Here is an 18952-nt window from a genome sequence, read left to right as displayed (position 1 = left end):
CCTGGGGCGATGATGATCAGGCTGAAAATATAAAAACAGCTTCACAAATAGTTTAAAAAGAAACGACCGGGCGCCTGGGTGGCTCAGTGGGTTGGGCCGCTGCCTTTGGCTCGGGTCATGATCTCAGGGTCCTGGGATCGAGCCCCGCATCGGGCTCTCTGCTCAGCGGGGAGCCTGCTTCCTCCTCTCTCTCTCTCTCTGCCTGCCTCTCTGCCTACTTGTGACCTCTCTCTGTCAAATAAATAAATAAAATCTTAAAAAAAAATAAAAAATAAAAAGAAACGACCATTTTACTCTATATGTCTTTAATTATTTGAAATTTCTACCAAAAATACATCCATATATTATTAATATAATTGAAAATAAAATAATTAGTAAAATTTGAAAGATCTAATGCCAGCCCATGTGCTGAAAATGCCTTCTCTGAGATGCAAACAAGAATAAAAACACAGACTTAGGGATGCCTGAGTGGCTCAGTTGGTTAGGCATCTGCCTTCGGCTCAGGTCATGATCCCAGGGTCCTGGGATGCAGCCCTGCATTGGGCTCCCTGCTCAGCAAGGAGCCTACTTCTCCCTCTGCCCTTCTGCTCCCCTACCCTACTTGTGCTCACTTACTCTCTCCCTCCCTAATAAATAAAATCTTTAAAGAAAAAAAAAATAAAAACACAGACTCATAAACACATTCCTTAAAAATCAATGAAATACCTAATGGAAAAGAGAGATCTATGGGATATTACTTATAACCTTAACTCTTACGAGGAATACTCCCCAACCTTGAGGTAAAGGTCAAAGAAAGCCACAAAATGCTTTCTCAAATTGTTACTTGCATTTTATTTATTTACTTAAAAGATTTATTTATTTGAGAGAGAAAGATGGGAGAGCAAAGAAGGAGGAGCAGAGGGAAAGAATCAGACTCCCCGCTGATCATGAAGCCTGGTGTGGGCCCTGAGATCAGGACCTGAGCCAAAACCAAGAGTCCACGCTCAACAGACTGAGACACCTGGGCAACCCTGTTGCTTTCATTTTAGAGACAGACAGTGGAGCTAACACAATAGAACAATTTCTCTCTTACTCAAACAGGCTTCCCATTTGGGGATGCAATATCCAAACTAGAAGAGGACAGCAGTGAGAGAGTCTACCAGAGCTGCAACTCTTCTGAAGCAGCCCACGCAAACCGTGGCACATGGCAAACTGGAAGTTTCATTTGTAAGCAATGACTACTTTCCAAGTCATGCAGAAAACAGCTAAAGACTAAGAAGGCTAAAGGAAAAGAAGTGGAAATTTTATTTTTTTAAAGATTTTGTTTATTTATTTTAGAGAGAGGGTCAGGAGAAGAGCACAGGAAGAGGGACAAGCAGACTCTGTGGTGAGCCAGAGCCTGATGCAGGGCTTGATCCCACAACCCAAGATCATGACTTGAGCCAAAACCAAGAGTTGGGCAATCAACCGAATGAGCCACCTATGTACTCCAGAGAAATGGCAATTTTAAAGTAAACCCCAAAGAAGTATTCCTAACCCACCAACCTTTGATTCATTCTTGGTTGCAGACAATCATGTCTCCAACTTCAAAAAGAAAAAAGAAAAAAAAAAAAACATCAAAAAGGCCCTCCCTCATCTTCCTCCCACAACACTCACAAACTGTCCTGACCCACTATTACCTATTCCTCCTTTCCCTCAAATATAAGAAAGAGGGATCTCTCCCCCTCATTCAGGCTAATTCCTGCACTTGTGCTCCAGATTTCTCTCCCTTCCAATCCTCTGCAAGGACCTCTCCCTGCCATCCATCTCCTTTCTCTCTTAGATTGTCAATTTACTTATTGTTTTTTTCTCAAGTGACTGAAACAACTCTCATGACTTCAATTCCATCTATAAGAGGCTGCCTTCAAAAACCTTCATCTCTAACCCAGGATGCTCTCCCCAGCTTTAGATATGATAGCCTCTAAATCTCTCTTCAATGTCCTATAGAAATTTCAAAATGTCTAAAACTAAACTCTTTTCTCCTAAAACCAATTCTACCTCTATTCCCTATCTCAAGGAATAGACCAGCCTTCACCCAGTTTCCAACCCAGAAATACCTAGGTAGATGTTACTTTTGACTTCCTCTCGTCCTTCAGCTCCCCCTGTCCAATCAAGTCCTTTGGATTCTACCTCATTAATATGCCTCATATTTGTTCCCTTCTCCTCATCTCCAGACCCATTTCCTGGCTCAGGTCCTCTCCATATTATACTGGGATTATTGCAGCACCCCTCCTTCTTTTAGTCCTACCCTTCTACAAATTTTTCACAAAGCAGCCTGAGTTATATTCTAAAATGTGTTATCTGACAAGTTACTTCCTTATTTAAAGCATTCAATAGTTTCCTACTACCTTCAAGATAAAAGTCAAATTATTTATTACATAACCCTTCAAGATGTAGTCCCACCTTGTCCCACTATCCACTCCACTAAGAATTTTATTCTCAAGGCACAATGCAGTTTTCCTACTATGCTCTCTCCGACTAGCTTCACAGAATCCCAACAGAATCTTTAAGTATCATACCGGTGACTCCAAATACAAAGCAGCAAAAAATTCTCCTCCTATACTAAGTAGCTCTTCTTTCAGAAAAACGAGTTTTACTAAATTCAGTAGTGCCACATAGTGGTGAGAGAGGGAAGCACATAATAAAGATGAAGTGTATGTAGCTGGAGAGAGGATGGCAGAAAGCCTGACGTGTTTTACTTTCCCTGGGATTCATGGGAAATGTCTGTGCAGTGCCTCCCAGTTGCATGTACTGGGGCATCCACGTTTACTTAGTCTTGCTCATTATATCACTCTCAGGAACTTACATCACTTGGGCTCAGGCTTCCCAGCCCATTCTCCTGCTCAGAATCCTTCCCAGATTCAGTGCCCTGGGAGGACCGGGGATGTGATGGATGGATCCAGATCTCTAAGCGAGTGGTGTCATCTCCAACATGCCGGAAAGTAGACTTCTTTCCTTTCCGCCACTGGTCAGGGCTCAGTTCCAATTCCTCGTGTTGCTTTTTTTCCATCTGTTCTGCCTGTACGATATACAAACACATAAGCCCAGACTCTCCTGGGATTCAGCTAATAAAAAGAGGCACTCACCTCATCTGAGTTTGTTGCCCAGGGGCTATAAAAAGTAAAGACTTTGCTATGGTCCCTAAGTAGCAAAGTATTATCTGCTTTGTCTCACAGACATTAATTCCATAATCTAGATGCACAACCAAGGGCCCTGGAGAACTCTCCTGAAGATGAGTTTGGTTCTGCATAGGGGCTGACTGATTCCATCAGCACAGCCCAATGAGACCCCCTGAGGACATTATAAGGCATTCCCCTGAGGACACAGAAGCACTAAGAGAAACATGTTCTTTTAGGAAGGAATGAGTCTGCCTGCATCCCCACTCACCTTTCGTTTGGTCTCCTCAAACAAGCTCATGAGACTCTCCTTGGCAGTCAGGATAGGGTTGCTGGCAGCTAAACTGCGCATATAGTAATAGACAGCATCAAGCTTCCTCCTCTGCAAAAAGATGCCAGAGACATCAAGTCAACCAATCCTTTCCCTGACTCCAGCCTGAGTCAGCTGACCTAGAACACCTTACTATCTCTCCCAGGCTGTAAGGAATTCCAATAAGAACATCAGAATGCTATCCATGGGAGGAACCACGGCGATTACGTCAGGGATCTCTCCTGGCACAGGACTCTTGTCTTACATGCAGAGGTACTCTAAGAGCCAAGCACTCACATGAGGGAAAAAGAATAAAGAGCCTCATCGAATATAAAATCCAATAACATTTTGTTTTTAGAGAAAGAAAATGTTCAACTCACTAGTTGTTAGCTAAAAACATTATAATAACAATGGCAACATCACTGATTTAAGCATAGTGAGACAAGTGACTATCACTTCATAGATTTTACCTCTAAACCTAAGAACATCGCCCCATAGGCATTATTAGTCCCATTTTAAAGATGAGGAAATGGGTGCCCAGGCAGATTGTTGTCCAACAACATAACTTGTCCAACAAGGCCTCCAAGCCAAATCCTGGGTATGCTGGTATATGAACCTATGTCTGTCTGGCTCCTGAGTTTAGGTTTGTACTATACCACACTGACTCCGCAGAGAAAGGGAAATATAAAACTATTATCCAATGAATTCAGCAAATAAGTATTTCAAGTCTGTTTTACAACCAATTAATAAGGAAAAGAAGTAAAAGAAAGGGAGAAGTTCAGAAAGGAGGGAAAAAAACACTGAAACAAAGGGGGAAAGAATGTCGAAAAGACATTTTCTCCAACTTCATATACATTTTTCCCTTTTTTTCTGTCTCAAAATGCATTTAGAACACTAACTTCTTTCTCACCCCCAGTAACTCATTCTTCAAAACTTGCATCTTAAAAAAAAACAACAACAACAAACCTCGTGGGGCGCCTGGGTGGCTCAGTGGGTTAAAGCCTCTGCTTTCAGCTCAGGTCATGATCTCAGGGTCCTGGGATCGAGAACCACATCGGGTTCTCCACTCAGCAGGGAGCCTGATTCCGCCCCCCCGCCTGCCTTTCTGCCTACTTGTGATCTGTCTGTCAAATAAGTAAATAAAATCTTTTAAAAATAAATAAATAAAAAATTTTAAAAACCCTCACATCTTCTATTCAGCTAGCATGGTTAAAGGTACACATTCTAAGGTCAACTGCCTGAGTTCAAATTAGGTCCTGCCACTTATTGGGTAGATATTTATCAGAAGATATTTACACACCTATGGCTCCTAAAATGAGTAAGATTCATACTTACTGTATGACTGATATACTGTTACAGTCAGTTAAATGGGGGCTATATTTTTGTTTCTTATTTTTTAAGGTTTTATTTATTTTTTTTTAAAGATTTTATTTATTCATTTGACAGACAGAGATCACAAGTAGGCAGAGAGGCAGGCAGAGAGAGGAAGAAGCAGGCTCCCTGCCGAGCAGAGAGCCCGATGCGGGGCTTGATCCCAGGATCCCGGGACCATGACCCGAGCCGAAGGCAGAGGCCTTAACCCACTGAGCCACCCAGGCGCCCCTTAAGGTTTTATTTTTAAGTAATCTCTACTACACCCAACATGCGGCTCAAACTCACAACCCCGAGATTAACAGTCACATGCTCTACTAACTGAGCCAGACAGGCAACCCTAATGGGGGCTATTTTTAATATTATCCCAATCTATACTGATCGCAGCCTATACCACTCACTTGATTTTAGATTGTGTTTCATCCATTCTACAATGATTTTTTCATATTCTAACATCTGAAATCAAAACAGAACTTACAATCAATATCTACCATTATGTCTATTTATAATTCACATATTCTTTTTTAGTGGTCCAGAAAATAATGGCACATCTAATCAATTACATCACTTCTCATGAAGTCTAATTTGTATCACTGTCTACACACCTTGTGTTTTCAACACATTTTTCAGAACAGAAACCATATCACACATTCATCAATCATAGCACCTAGCAAAGCACCATGCACAGTTTCTCACCAAATTCTTGAAATTCACTGAATGACTGATTAGTGGAGACAGAAAACCGAGATAGTGATGTTAAAAGACAACTAGCATAAAAGGGAAACAGAAAAAGAGGGACAGAGGAAAAGAGCTTGAAAGGACCACTAATTTAGGTCAAGAGGTCTGTGAAAGAAAAATATACCAGTTTAATCAGAATGGCAAAAAGCCACTGAAGGAATCAATGAAGTTGTAAGACATTATGATCAATGCTCAAAAATCAGTTATATTTCTATATATTAGTAATAAACAATCTTTAAAAGAAATTAAGAAAATAATTCTATTTACAATAGCCTTAAAAAGAATAACATACTTAGGAATAAGTTTAACCAAGGAAGTGTAAAACTTATACACTGAAAATTATAAAGCCCGTCTGAAAGAAATTAAAGGAGACCAAAATAAGTCAAAAACATATGTGTAAATACTCCCCACAGCAACTACACAGTCAATGTAATTCCTATGAAAATCCCAATGACTCTTTTTGCAGAAATGAAAAAGCTGATCTTAAAATCCATACGGAATTACAAGAAACCCCAAAGAGCCAAACTCATCTTGAAAAAGAAGAACAGGGCGCCTGGGTGGCTCAGTGGGTTAAGCCGCTGCCTTCGGCTCAGGTCATGATCTCAGGGTCCTGGGATGGAGTCCCGCATCGGGCTCTCTGCTCAGCGGGGAGCCTGTTTCCTCCTCCCTCTCTCTCTGCCTGCCTCTCTGCCTACTTGTGATCTTTCTCTGTCAAATAAATAAATAAAATCTTAAAAAAAAAAAAAAAAAAAAAAAAAAAAAAAGAAGAACAAAGGTGGAAAACTCATATATCCTGATTTCAAAGTTTACCACAAAGCTACAGTAATTAAAACAATGTGGTGCTGGGATAAGGATAGACATACAGATCCATACAAAAGAACTGAGAGTTCAGAAATAGACCCAGGCACCAACTGATTTTCAACAAGGATCCCAAGACTATTCAATGGGGAAAGAACAACCTCTTCAACAAATGGCACTAGAAGAACTGAATATCCACATGCAAAAGAATAAAGTTGGACCCTTATTTTACACCATATGCAAAAATAAATGAAAAATGAATCAAAGAACTAAATATAAAAACTATAAAAACTCTTAGAAGAGGGGCACCTGGGTAGCTAAGTCACTTAAATGTCCAATTCTTGGTTTCTGCTCAGGTCATGATCTCATGGGTCATGAGATCGAGCCCTGCATCAGGCTCTGCGCTCAGCAGGGAGTTGTCTTGAAGATTCGCTCCCTCTTGAAGCACCTGGGTGGCTCAGTCAATTAGGCGGCTGCCTTCAGCTCAGGTCATGATCCCAGGGTCCTGGGATCAAGCCCTGCATCGGGCTCTCTGCTCGGTGGAGAGTCTGCTTCTCCTTCTCCCTCTGCCTGCCACACTGCCTACTTGTGCTATCTCTCTGTCAAATAAATAAATATTTTTAAAGATTTTTTTTTAAGATTTTTTTTTTAAGATTTTATTTATTTACTTGACAGAGATCACAAGTTAGCAGAGAGGCAGGCAGAGAAAGAGAGAGAGAGGAGGAAGCAGGCTCCCTGCTGAGCAGAGAACCGGACGTGGGGCTCAATCCCAGGACCATGAGATCATGACCTGAGCCGAAGCCGGAGGCTTTAACCCACTGAGCCACCCAGGTGCCCCGATTCTAAGGTTTATATGGAAAGGCAAAAGATCCAGAATAGCTTACAAAATACTGACAAAGAAGAACATGGTCAGAAGACCGAACTACCCAACTTCATGACTTATCATAAAGCTACTGTAAACAAGAAAATGTGGTACTGGCCAAAGAGACAAACAGATTAGTGGAATGGAATAGAGAGCCCAGAAATAGACCCACACAAATACAGCTAGCTGATCTTTGACAAAGGAGGAAAGACAATTCAATGGAGAAAGGATAATCTTTTCAACAAATGGTGTTGAAACAACTGGACATTCACGTGCAAAACAAGGAATCAATGCCACAGACCTCACATCTTTCACAACAATTAACTCAAAATGGATCACATACCTAAATGTAAAATGTAAAACTATACAACTCCTAGAAGGTAATACAGGAGAAAACCTAAAAAACTGTGGGTTTGGTGAGGAGTTCTTAGATATCACACTAAAAGCAAAATCCACAAAAGAAAAAGTTGGTAAGTTGGATTTCATTAAAATTAAAAACTTCTGTTCTGTGCTAAATAAATGAAAAGATAAGCCACATACAGAGAAAATATTCACAAAATACATATCTAATAAAGGACTGATATTTAAAATATACTCTTAAAACTCAACAATAAAAAAACAAACAACACAATTTAAAAATGGACAAAAGATCAAAACAGACACCTCACCAAAGAAGATAAACAAATGGCAAATAAGCATATGAAAGGATACTCCAGGTCATACCTCATTAGGGAAATGCAAGTTAAAATGAGATAAGACTACACATCTATTACAAATAACCAAAATCCAGACTACTGACAACACTAAATGCTGATGAGGATGCAGAGCAACAGGAATTCTCATCCACAGCCTGTGGGAATGCAAAATGGCACAGGCACTTCTGAAGACAGTTTGGCAATTTCTTTCCTTTTTTTTTTTTTTTTTTATAAAGATTTTATTTATTTATATGACAGAAAGAGATCAGAAGTAGGCATAGAGGCAGGCAGAGAGAGAGAGGGAGAAGCAAGCTCCCTGCCGAGACCGGTGCAGGGCTCAGTCCTAGGACCCTGAATCATGACCTGAGAGGAAGGCAGAGGCTTAACCCACTGTGCCACCCAGGCGCCCCTGGACGTTTCTTTCAAAACTACATACACTCTTACCATACAACCTGGCAATTACACTCCTTGGTATTTATCTAAATAAGATGAAAACTTATGTCCAAAGACCTGCATGCAAACGTTTACAGCATTTGTATTCATAACTGCCAAAACTTGTAAACAACCCAGACGTCCTTCAATAGGAAAATGGATAAACAAACTGCGGTACATCCATACAATGAAATATTACTCAACAATAAAAAGAAAAGAGCTGTCAAATCAAAAATAACCCTAAATGTATATTGCTAAGTGAAACAAGTGAATTTGAAAAGGCTACATACTGTATGGTTCCAAACATATGACATTCAGGAAAAGGCAAAACTAAAGACAGCAAAAATTAAGATTGCTAGAGGTTCAGAGGAATGAGGAGGGATGGACAGGTTGAACGCAGGGTATTTTTAGGACAGCAAAACTACTCTACATAATGATGAATTCATGTCATTACAGATTTGTTCAAATCCATAGACTGTACAATAAAAGTGAACCCTAGTGTAAACTAGGAACTTTAGTTAGTGCTAATGTATTGATACTAGCTCATCAATAATAAACAATGTATGGGGCGCTTGGGTGGCTCAGTCATTAAGTGTCCGCCTTCAGCTCCAGTCATGATCTCAGGGTCCTGGAATCGAGTCCCACATCAGGCTACTCGGTGGGAAGCCTGCTTCTCCTTTCTCCCACTCCCCCAACTTGTGTCCCCTCTCTCGCTGTGTCTCTCTCTGTCAAATAAATAAATAAAATCTTTTTAAAAAAATGCATTACACTAAAGCAAGACGTTAATGACAGGGAAAACTGACAGGGAGAAGAGCTGAGGAAGTATATGGGAAATCTCTGTACTTTCTGCTTAATTTTTCTGCAAACCTAAAACTCATGAAGGAAGGAAGGAAGCAAGCAAGCAAGAAAGGAAGGAAGGAAAGAGAGAGAGAGGGAAGGAGGGGGGATGGGAGGGAAAGAGAAAACACTAAAGGAAAAAAAATGCCCCCAAGTGGGGAGGAAAAACCAACAGTGCAGTATCACTTTATACTTACTAGGATGGTCATACTCAAAGAAATGAAAATGTTGGTGAGAACAGGGAGGAACAGGAACCCTTGTACATTGCTGGTGGGAATGTAAAATGGTGCAACCTCTATGAAAAAGTTTGGTGATCCCTTAAAAAGTTAAACATAGTGGGCACCTGGTGGCTCTGTCAGTTAAGCATCCAACTCTTGATTTCAGCTCAGGTCATGATCCCAGGGTCATGAGATCGAGCCCCACATTGGGCTCCATGCTCAACAGGGAGTCTGCTTCTCTCCCTCTCTCTCTTTGCTTCTGTTCATCCCCCCACCAGCACGCACACTGTCTCTCTCTAAAATAAATGCATAAGTCTTAAAAAAAAAAAAAAAAAGCTAAATATGGAATTACCATACAACTCAGCAATTCCACTCATAGATAAGACTCAGGAGAACTGAAGACAGATATTCAAATACCTGTACTTCACAAAGCACTATTCACAGTAACTGAAAGGTGAAAACAACCAAAATGTCCAACAACTAATGAATAAAGTACAGTATATCCACACAGCGGAATATGATTTGGCCATAAAAATGAAGTACTGAGACATACAACATCATAGATGAACCTCAAAAACTTTATGCTAAATGCAAGAAGACAAACATAAAAGCTCACATACTGGATGATTCCATTTATATGAAACTTTCAATAGGTATATCCTGAGACAGAAAGTAGACTAGTGGTTGCCAGAGACTGGGAGGTAGAAGGAATGGAGAGTAAAAGGTATGGGGTTTCCCTCCGGGGTGCTGAAAATATCTCGGAATTAGATAACTAGAGTTGATGGATGCACAATACTGTTAGTTTACTAAAGAGAATAACGAGCGAATGAAGAGGGGCACCTGGGGGTCTCAGTGGGTTAAGTGTCTGCCTTTGGCTCAGGTCATGATCTCAGGGTCCTGGGATTCCAGTACCACATCGGGCTCCTTGCTCACTAGGGAGTATGCCTCTCTCTCTACCCCTTCCCACTGTTGGTGATCTCTCTCTCCCTCTTTCTCTCTCTTTCTCTTTCAAATAAATAAATAAAATCTATAAAAAGAAGGCGTGAATGAAGATATTCTAGAGATGTAAAAGGAATTGTGTCGGTCAACCACACTGCTAAATCAACAATTTCAATCCATCATGAACTGTTATGAATTTCTTTAAATCTTTTATTGACTAAAAGGGAATAAAAATTTTAATTCAGGGCGCCTGGGTGGCTCAGTGTGTTAAAGTCTCTTCCTTCAGCTCAGGTCATGATCTCAGGGTCCTGGGATCGAGTCCCACATTGGGCTCTCTGCTCGGCAGGGAGGCTGCTTCCCCCTCTCTCTGCCTGCCTCTGCCTATTTGTGACCTCTCTCTGTCAAATAAATAAATAAAATCTTTAAAAAAAATTTTAATTCAAACATTGTTTATCTGGGCAATGAAATTTTATAGCACTATGAAAACTCTGCCTGCTAAATGAGCAGATTAGCTGCTTTATAAGTCAATCTTTTTTTTTTAATATTTTATTTGTTTATTTGACAGACAGAGATCACAAGTAGGCAGAGAGGCAGGCGGGGGGGGGGGGGAGCAGGCTCCCTGCTGAGCAGAGAGCCTAATGTGGGGCTCGATCCCGGGACCCTGGGACCATGACCCAAGCCAAAGGCAGAGCCTTTAACCCACTGAGCCACCCAGGTGCCCCTACGTCAATCTTTAATATCTACCATTGACCTTCCCCCCTTCAATTCAGCTTCCTTATGAGGGTCTGTTATCAGCTCCCAAGGTTCTCTGTTAGAGGCATATTTAGCGGAGTTTGATAAGATCTAGGAAGATATTAACTTGGCACTAAGTGCTTCTGCTAAGAAGTCTCCTTAAGTGAAAACTTAAGGGAATAATCTGGGGAAAAGAAGTAAGGATCTCACTGGTTAGGGTCAATTAGGACTTTAAGGAAAAGTGGTTAAGGGAGCCTTATTTTCCTTCTGGAAATGAGTAACCTCATTCAACAGGACAGGGAAGGAAAGCAAGACAAGATTCAGAGCAGAAGCCTTGGTCAAAAACAAAGAGTGGTGTTTGGCTGGAGCATGAGTATTCTTAGAACTTCAGTGCAATGAAACAGGATGAAGCACAGGTTCAACTGGAGTAAGGAATCACTGACAACTCACTTCTGAAAGTAACAGGAATGTGAGGATGGCAGGAAAGGGTATTTTTTTAAGTTTAGTTGTTCAGAGAATTCAAGCTCCAGGAGCTGACACTATCAAAGTCCATTCTTTCTAAGACACTGCCTGCAAAATACTTCCCCTGTCCATAGGATTGCTTACCGTATACACTGCCAGCAGAGCCAACTGGTTATAGGGGCGCCCATTCTTGGGAGCAATATGCTGGGCCTTTAGGTACCAACTGGAATAGAAAAACAGTAAAAAATGCTAGCTCCACATCAACGCTTTCCCATTTCATTACCTCATAGCCCTAACTGCTTAAGACATAAGCTGGAGTGTTAGATGTAATGCTGGAGTGGTAAAGCCTCATTACAAAGCCCAATAGGGACATCTGTAGGACCTTCCAGATGAAAGGCGCTCGGTGGCCCATTGCTCTTAATAGGGCTTAGCTTAACACCACAAGGAAAGAGAAGCAATGAATAAGAGGCAAAAGTACCTGCGTGCTTTCCCGTAGTTTGCTGTGTCATTGGCTTGTTCCCGATACCTAGCGATATCTCCTTGGCAAATCATACATCGCTGGGCACTGATCAAAGCATATTTTACCTTCAGAAAAAACGATCAGTTAGTAGTGTACCCAGGAAACTCTAATGTCAACCCCAAAGGACAAGGATAGGATCAAGGTGACAGAACAGCATTAATAAGGCACTAGTCAACGGGGCGCCTGCGTGGCTCAGTGGGTTAAGCCTCTACCTTCGGTTCAGGTCATGATCTCAGGGTCCTGGGATCGAGCCCTGCATCAGACTCTCTGCTCAGCGGGGAGCCTGCTTCCCTCTCTCTCTCTCTGCCTGCCTCTCTGCCTACTTGTTATCACTATTTGTCAAATAAATAAATAAATAAGATCTTAAAAAAAAAAAAAGGCACTAGTCATTCTCAACAAAGTAAAAAGTTTTCGGTCTAAATTTGCCTAGCGAAAAACAGCCAACGATGTGAAGCAAATTTTAATGAGAAAGAAGGCAGAAAAGAGGAGGTCATTCTTATTTCAAGTCCCAGGTAAACAGAGAAAACATTCTGAAACCTGGAAACCAGGAAACCTAACTCTCTATTTAAGAGTTGTGTGATCTTCTGTGGGTCTTTGGAACTGTTTTTGGGACTCAAGTTTCTTCATCTGAATATAAAAATGCATACTCCATAGGGTAAGTGAAGAGAATAAGTGCTAAATACTTCACAAATTATAAAGTGATATACAAATACTAAAACAACTGTTGATTCTGTTATTTTCCTGCCTCACTATAGTCTCTCTCTCCTCAAACTATTAGTATCACTGCACTGTGTTACTGCACTACATTCACTTTGCAAAACAGTAACAATTACCTAAAACGGTAACACAGTTACCCTTTACCAAACACCTACAAGACTGCCAGTCCCTGAGTAGCTCTCTCTCCCTCTCTATACTTCTGTTTTCTCAATAATGGGCTTGGCATCTGTCCCTCCATGAGAAAACAACAGAGTAGACCCTTAACAATCCCAAGACATGTATCCAAAAAAAACCAAAAAAAAAAACAAAAAACCCTTACAGAACATCACCTCATAACGTGCAATTCCACTCCACACAAGAAATTAACACATCACTGAATAAAGAACAAAGCTTCAGAGAGAAGTAGATACTGTCCCTGAGGAAGGCTCATCTACTAGCTAAATAGCCACTGCACATCAACCTCCTAATACATAACAAACATGTGCCTCAGCAAAGTCTATACTACTACAAGCCATATACCTTCAGAGCCTCGACTATTCCACACATTCTCTGAATGAACACCAAGAACACTTGCAGTTAGCTGATAAAGGAACCAAGAAAACAGATTGTTTCCATCCTACAGCACTCTGCTATCTCAATGGGGGGGAGTGGGGGAGCCAAATTCCACCAAAGGCTCTCCACTATCCTTCGGAAGAAGTCCCAGATGATCTAGCTTCTGGTCACCTCTGCAGCACCACTTCCCCCCTCTCTTTCTGCACCTCTGTTAGACTAGACTTTTCTTGGTCTCCCTAACACACTATGCTCTTTCCCACTTCAGGACCTGCACATGTACTACTTCCTCTCCATAGAATGTTCTAGCATCTTCCTATACACCTTCACCTGGCTAACAGCTCAGGTCTTCAGCCCCAGCTTAACCATGACTTCCTCAGTCTTCCATGATTCTCTAAACCCCTTTACCTTATACCCCCATCATGACATCCTTTGCAGAAGTCACTGCATCTACAATTACTAATCCACCATCTGTACTCACCCCTAAGCAAACTCTAAACTCCAAGAGCTGGGATCATGGCTTTCTTATTTCACAATGAATTATGTGTCCTAGAAAGACACATGGCACGTAGGAGGGTCTTAATAAATACCTGTTGATTAGTAACAGAGTTTGTGCACAGCAACCATCAGGAATAGAAAGTCAAGAGGAAGTCTCTGCTTCATAAATCACACACCTTTCTCTTATGAATCTTTAACCTCTCCCCTTCCCCTGACCCTTTCCTCTCAATGTATAAATATGCTTAAGCCTGTTCCAGGTTAAACACAAACTCCTCTTGACACTATGTACTCTTTTAACTATCTTCCCTCCTTGCCTTCACAGCCAAGATTCTTAAAAGAATATTCTATATTACTCCCTTCATTGTATGTACTGTCCCACATTTCATTCTCTGCAAACTGTCTTCTATTCTCTCCAACTGAAATTAATTGTGATAAACTCATCCAATCCAATGGACACTTTCAGTAATCTCAGCATTCAAAGATTCTATGGCACCTGACAATTCTACCCACCACTACCTTGAAATTTCATTCCCCCACCCCCAATCTCTGGCTGACAGGATAGGGCCTTCTGCTTCAACTACCACTTATATACTGATGACTTCTGAATCTATAGAACCAGCTTAACTCTTTCCCCTGAGCTTCAAAAAAACCAGGATATTCATCCATTCATTTTCAAGTTCATACATTTATGCACAGCCAAAACTGAACTAACCTCTTCCTCCCAGCCACTCTCCTAGGCTACAAACTGGGAGATGATCTCGACTCCTTATGCCTCCTATCTCACCATTCACACAAATCAGCCAGCAACTCAATTCTATTTCCCTTACATCTTTTCAATTTGTCTCTTTTCCACCTCCACTACCTCTACCTTAGTTCAGGCCCACAACCTGACTCTCCTACCTCCACTCTTGCCCAAATTCATTCATTTGCCAGTGACTGGTTCTAAGAAAAAATCTATGCTATCCATTTAGTGAAAATCAAGCCATGGCTCCTCACTGCTTTCAGAATAAAGTCCAAACTCTTCAGTATGGCATACAAAAGTTCTAACTTCGGCATACAAACTCTTCAGTATGGCATACAAAAGATCTAACCCTTTCTACTTCATTAGCTTTACCTCCTACAACAGGCCAACTCCACATTACAAAAACCAGCATACTGAACTTCTTACACTTTCCAACAAGGCCCGATTCTCTCTTGCTGTACTACCCCTTATACTCCTCGCCAGGTTTCAAGACTCAACAGTCTCTCAGAAGTCTCCCTTGACTCCACCAGTCTGAATCAGGGTCACTTCATTCTATGCCCCTTCCACGCTGTATATATAACATTACCATAGTACTTAATACATGATAATTGCTGGTTTAACTGGTCTGTACCCCCACTGGATTGTGTCTTTCATTCTGTATCCTCAACACCTAGTGTAGTACCTAGCACATAACACTAGACAAATGATTACTAAATGGATGATTAAAGATAAAGAAGGGGGCTTACTGTCTTGCGTAATGGCTTGCTGCGAATGGCAAGACCATCCATGTAGTCCTCCAGTTTGAACTTGTAAGTAACCTGCAGCTTCTGAAGCAAACTATCAAAGAAGTCACTACCCTATAAAGACAAAAAATAAGAAAAAGCTGAATCAGACTGTTCTGATCCAATTTACCCACCAGAAACTAGGACAGATAACCTGTCCACAGTTCGGCTAATGTTCAGCCATCCCATGTAAAGAGAGGCATACACAGTATCTAGTGGTCACCAACTAAACACAAAACAAATTCATAGCATAAGCCCCTCCATGGTTTTAAAAATATGCGTGCATGCATGTGCATGCACACACACCCACACACACCATACACACTTTCTCTCCCCCCAGCCACCCACCCCTAAACAAGACATTCAGAAAATTTCCAAGCTCAGAACTAACTCCAATTGCCAATAAGTTATGGTCGCAAGGAAGCAACAGGGCAGGTTAGGCCCAAGTCCAAGAAAAGAGCATCAAGATTTTTGTCAATGTTCTGCTATACATCATCATTATTTCAGGTGATAAAAACCCATCACAGCTACAGAATGCTAAAGCCTTTATCCTGAGGACAAAAAGATGATGGTTTACCTCATCCAAGAGCTCCAAAAGTCTGTTCCGAATCTGCTCAGGGTTCTCAACATTCGGATCCTTGAGAAGCTGCCTGAACTTCTCAATCACCTGATAGAAAGCATTCTTCCACAGGATCTGATCCACATTCTGATTATCAGAGAACTCAATATCTAATAGGATACAGCGCTCATATAGCTGCAGCAGTTCAGCTCTGGAATAAAATACATGCAACTTCTAGCTCCAAATACACCACAAGAAAGGCTAGACCCAAGATCTGAGCTTCTTGCAAATTAAACACCTTCCTTGGCAGGAAATCCAAAATGTCACCAGGTATAGTACTCATGTGACTTTTCATTCTGCACAAAAAAAATGTCATTCTAAAGACGGTTATGTCTAGGAAAGTAGTTTTTCCCCATATGTCTCTACCTAAATTTAACAGCTGAAATAAGATCTTCACCACAAGTTATATGTTGTTCACTTCTTGGCATTCTGGAAAGTCGTTCCTTTTCCATTTCCAGATTCCATGTTCTCTTAAAAAAATTTTTTCTTAAAGAAAGAGTGGGAAGCATAATCATTTCTAAGACTAGAAATAAAATTTTCTGTTCTTTTTCCAAGCCCCTTCCTTACAAAAATCAGTATGAAAGGGATTTAATACCCAGTGCCTTCCCAAAGAAGTTTCTACGTTCCTCAGCCACAGGAGCCTATACACCTCCAGCTTATCCCCACTTCCCTCTAGCCAGGATGGGACACAGCGTACCTGAGCTGAGCCATCTTCTCCAGGCCCTCAGGACTGATCCGGTCCCTGGAGAGCAGGTTGCTGAGCTGCAGTTCCTGGTTGTCAGCCACCCGGAGAAGCCTATGCAGCTCCTGCTGCTGCATGTTCCTCATGTGCTGTTCCATCTCCTCAGGACTCATGGTGCTGGCAGGGAGAGGGCCACAAACGTACTGTCCTGATGCAGTTGGGTAGCCTGGGTAGTAAGGCCCAGGGTACACACCATTCGTAGGACCCACAGGGTACTGCAGAGGGCTGTAGCCGGTATAAGGATACTGAGAGGCAGGGCCTGGTGTCCGCGGGTAATAATAGGGGTTGTCAGAGTTTTGAAATTTATAGTAAGATGCTTGGGCCTGGCGGGAATCACCCCAAGAGGTAGGGCTGACTTCATCATCAGTGTCTAAGAAATGTAGCTGGGGTGTCTGGCTCTTTAGAGCAGGTTTCTGATCAGGATTGTTTGGGTCCCATAATCGTCGAGTGGTGCCTCCTCGGCCCCAACTCCGAGATCCCTTACTACCAGATCCAAATAAAAGCCGAGGTCCCAAAGGTGCAGATTCTGGAGAACCTGCTGAACTGACAGATAAGGTGGTATGGGCAGGCAGAATCAGAATGCCACGTCCACGGCCTCGAAGTTCTTGTTTCAGGTTTTTGGATTCCTGCTTCTCAGAGCCTTTGCCCCCACTGCTTAAGCCTTTGTCAGGCTTTATCCTATCCACATCCTCTCCGGATGATCTCACCATGGGGGAATCTTTGTTCATGGTTTCTGCATCAAAGGTAACACGGAGAGTGCCTCGATTTTCTTTCCCGTTGCTTTTCTGCTCTCCCTCCCCACGGCCAGACCAGCTTCTTTCTAAATGTTTCTTCCTTTCCGAGCTCCTCCTGGGTCCATCAGGCTCATCAATTCTGTCCTCATCTAAAGAATCAGTTGAAGACATAGATACTTGCTTCTTCAGTCGTGGCCTCTCCTTGGCCCGATCCTGTCGGCGGCGACGACATCCAGTATCGATCGGGCCAGCCCCCTCAGCACTGTTGTTGCTTCCCGCAGAGCTGGTACTACAAGTGCGGTAGCGGTTCCTTCGTTTGTCTGAGCGGGAGTAGCGTTTTGCAGAACCTGGCTTCCCCTGTGCCAGGTCATCAGTCACTTTCTTTATCCCCTCCCCCTTCTCAATCCTCTTTCCTTTTTCTCCCTTTACAGCCCTTACTCTGTCACCATTTAGGCTCTTCTCTGCCTCATCTTTGTCTGGTTTATTCACAACATCCTCTTTCATATTTCCCCGATACTCATCTTCTTCTACTCTCAGTTGCTCCACCTGGTTGAGGATTTCTTCCTCACCCACCCTGTTAGTTGTTTCTTTGGAAAGAGCCTGCAAACGCCTTCCAGGCTGGTAGATCTGCATGTCAGGTTTCTTTGTTCTTTTGATAATTCTTAGACTTCGATCCTCTTGTCCAGAAGTCCTAGGAAAGGACTCCTGTGTCCCAACAGTTTCGGGGTCTATGGGACCATTTTGATGTTGGTTATCCAGTTCCCTGCAGACGTCTTTAATGAGCTGGGTACCATTTCCAACAGCAGAGGAATCTCTATCATTAACAATTTCATCCTTAAATTCATCACTCCCAGAAGGTTCCTTGATTTTAGGTTTGTTCCTCAGTCGGGAAAGACCAGGCTTATAGATTTCCAGATCTGGGCGCCGGTTATCTCTGCGCTGCCTGGGCTCCTTCATGTTTTCTATGATGTTCGAGAGATGTTGGGAAGAAATAAGTAGAAGAAAAGAAAAAAGGGGAGGGAAGGAAAAAAAAAAAAACTGTCATTCTGCTTAAGTAACAGAAAAGCCAAGCAAGAATAACACATTGAAATGCTAATATTGGCGAACATGGGAGGAAATTTTTAAAGAAGCAGAAATTCTAGTAGGTTTACAGTATTTTTTTACCAACTGGCAAGGCTAAGGACTTCATTATGTTATCACTATCTACACTTGGATTAGGGAAATAGGAAAAACAACAACAACAAAAAATACTCTCCTGTGTTACCCAAGTCATATCCAGGTATCCAAGACCCCAAATACCTTATCATTGCCAGAATAATAGATATCTAACAATTTGGGCATCAGACTGCTCTCTGCTATGGAGTTCTTGGATCCATTTTAGTTTTTTCTTCTAGTGCTTCTAACTTTTTTCAAGGGTGGCAAAGCCCGTTTTAACATAGTAGTAGTTGGGGGTAAAGAAGAAAAAAGAGGGGTATGTACAAGAATCCACAGTTCTGGACATATCTGGGAGAAAAAATGTGC

At 41.8% G+C, this 18952-nt stretch overlaps 1 protein-coding gene across 2 annotated transcripts in view; it reads right to left on the bottom strand.

The window, feature by feature from the left end:
* SMG6 (SMG6 nonsense mediated mRNA decay factor) overlaps positions 1 to 18952 on the bottom strand; it is a 243283-nt gene that overhangs the window by 222494 nt on the left and 1837 nt on the right. For both annotated transcript variants that reach the window (XM_032320403.1, XM_032320404.1), the window contains exons 2-8: positions 16653 to 18393; positions 15914 to 16106; positions 15301 to 15411; positions 12007 to 12113; positions 11673 to 11751; positions 3406 to 3516; positions 2825 to 3037 (exon numbers count right to left, since the gene is read on the bottom strand). In XM_032320403.1, the coding sequence (XP_032176294.1) occupies positions 2825 to 3037; positions 3406 to 3516; positions 11673 to 11751; positions 12007 to 12113; positions 15301 to 15411; positions 15914 to 16106; positions 16653 to 18393 (2555 nt within the window). The remainder of the gene's footprint in view (positions 1 to 2824; positions 3038 to 3405; positions 3517 to 11672; positions 11752 to 12006; positions 12114 to 15300; positions 15412 to 15913; positions 16107 to 16652; positions 18394 to 18952) is intronic.

This window comes from Mustela erminea, chromosome 18 (assembly GCF_009829155.1).
Source record: "Mustela erminea isolate mMusErm1 chromosome 18, mMusErm1.Pri, whole genome shotgun sequence".
Lineage (NCBI taxonomy): Eukaryota > Metazoa > Chordata > Mammalia > Carnivora > Mustelidae > Mustela > Mustela erminea.
This window is presented reverse-complemented; position numbering and strand designations above follow the sequence as displayed.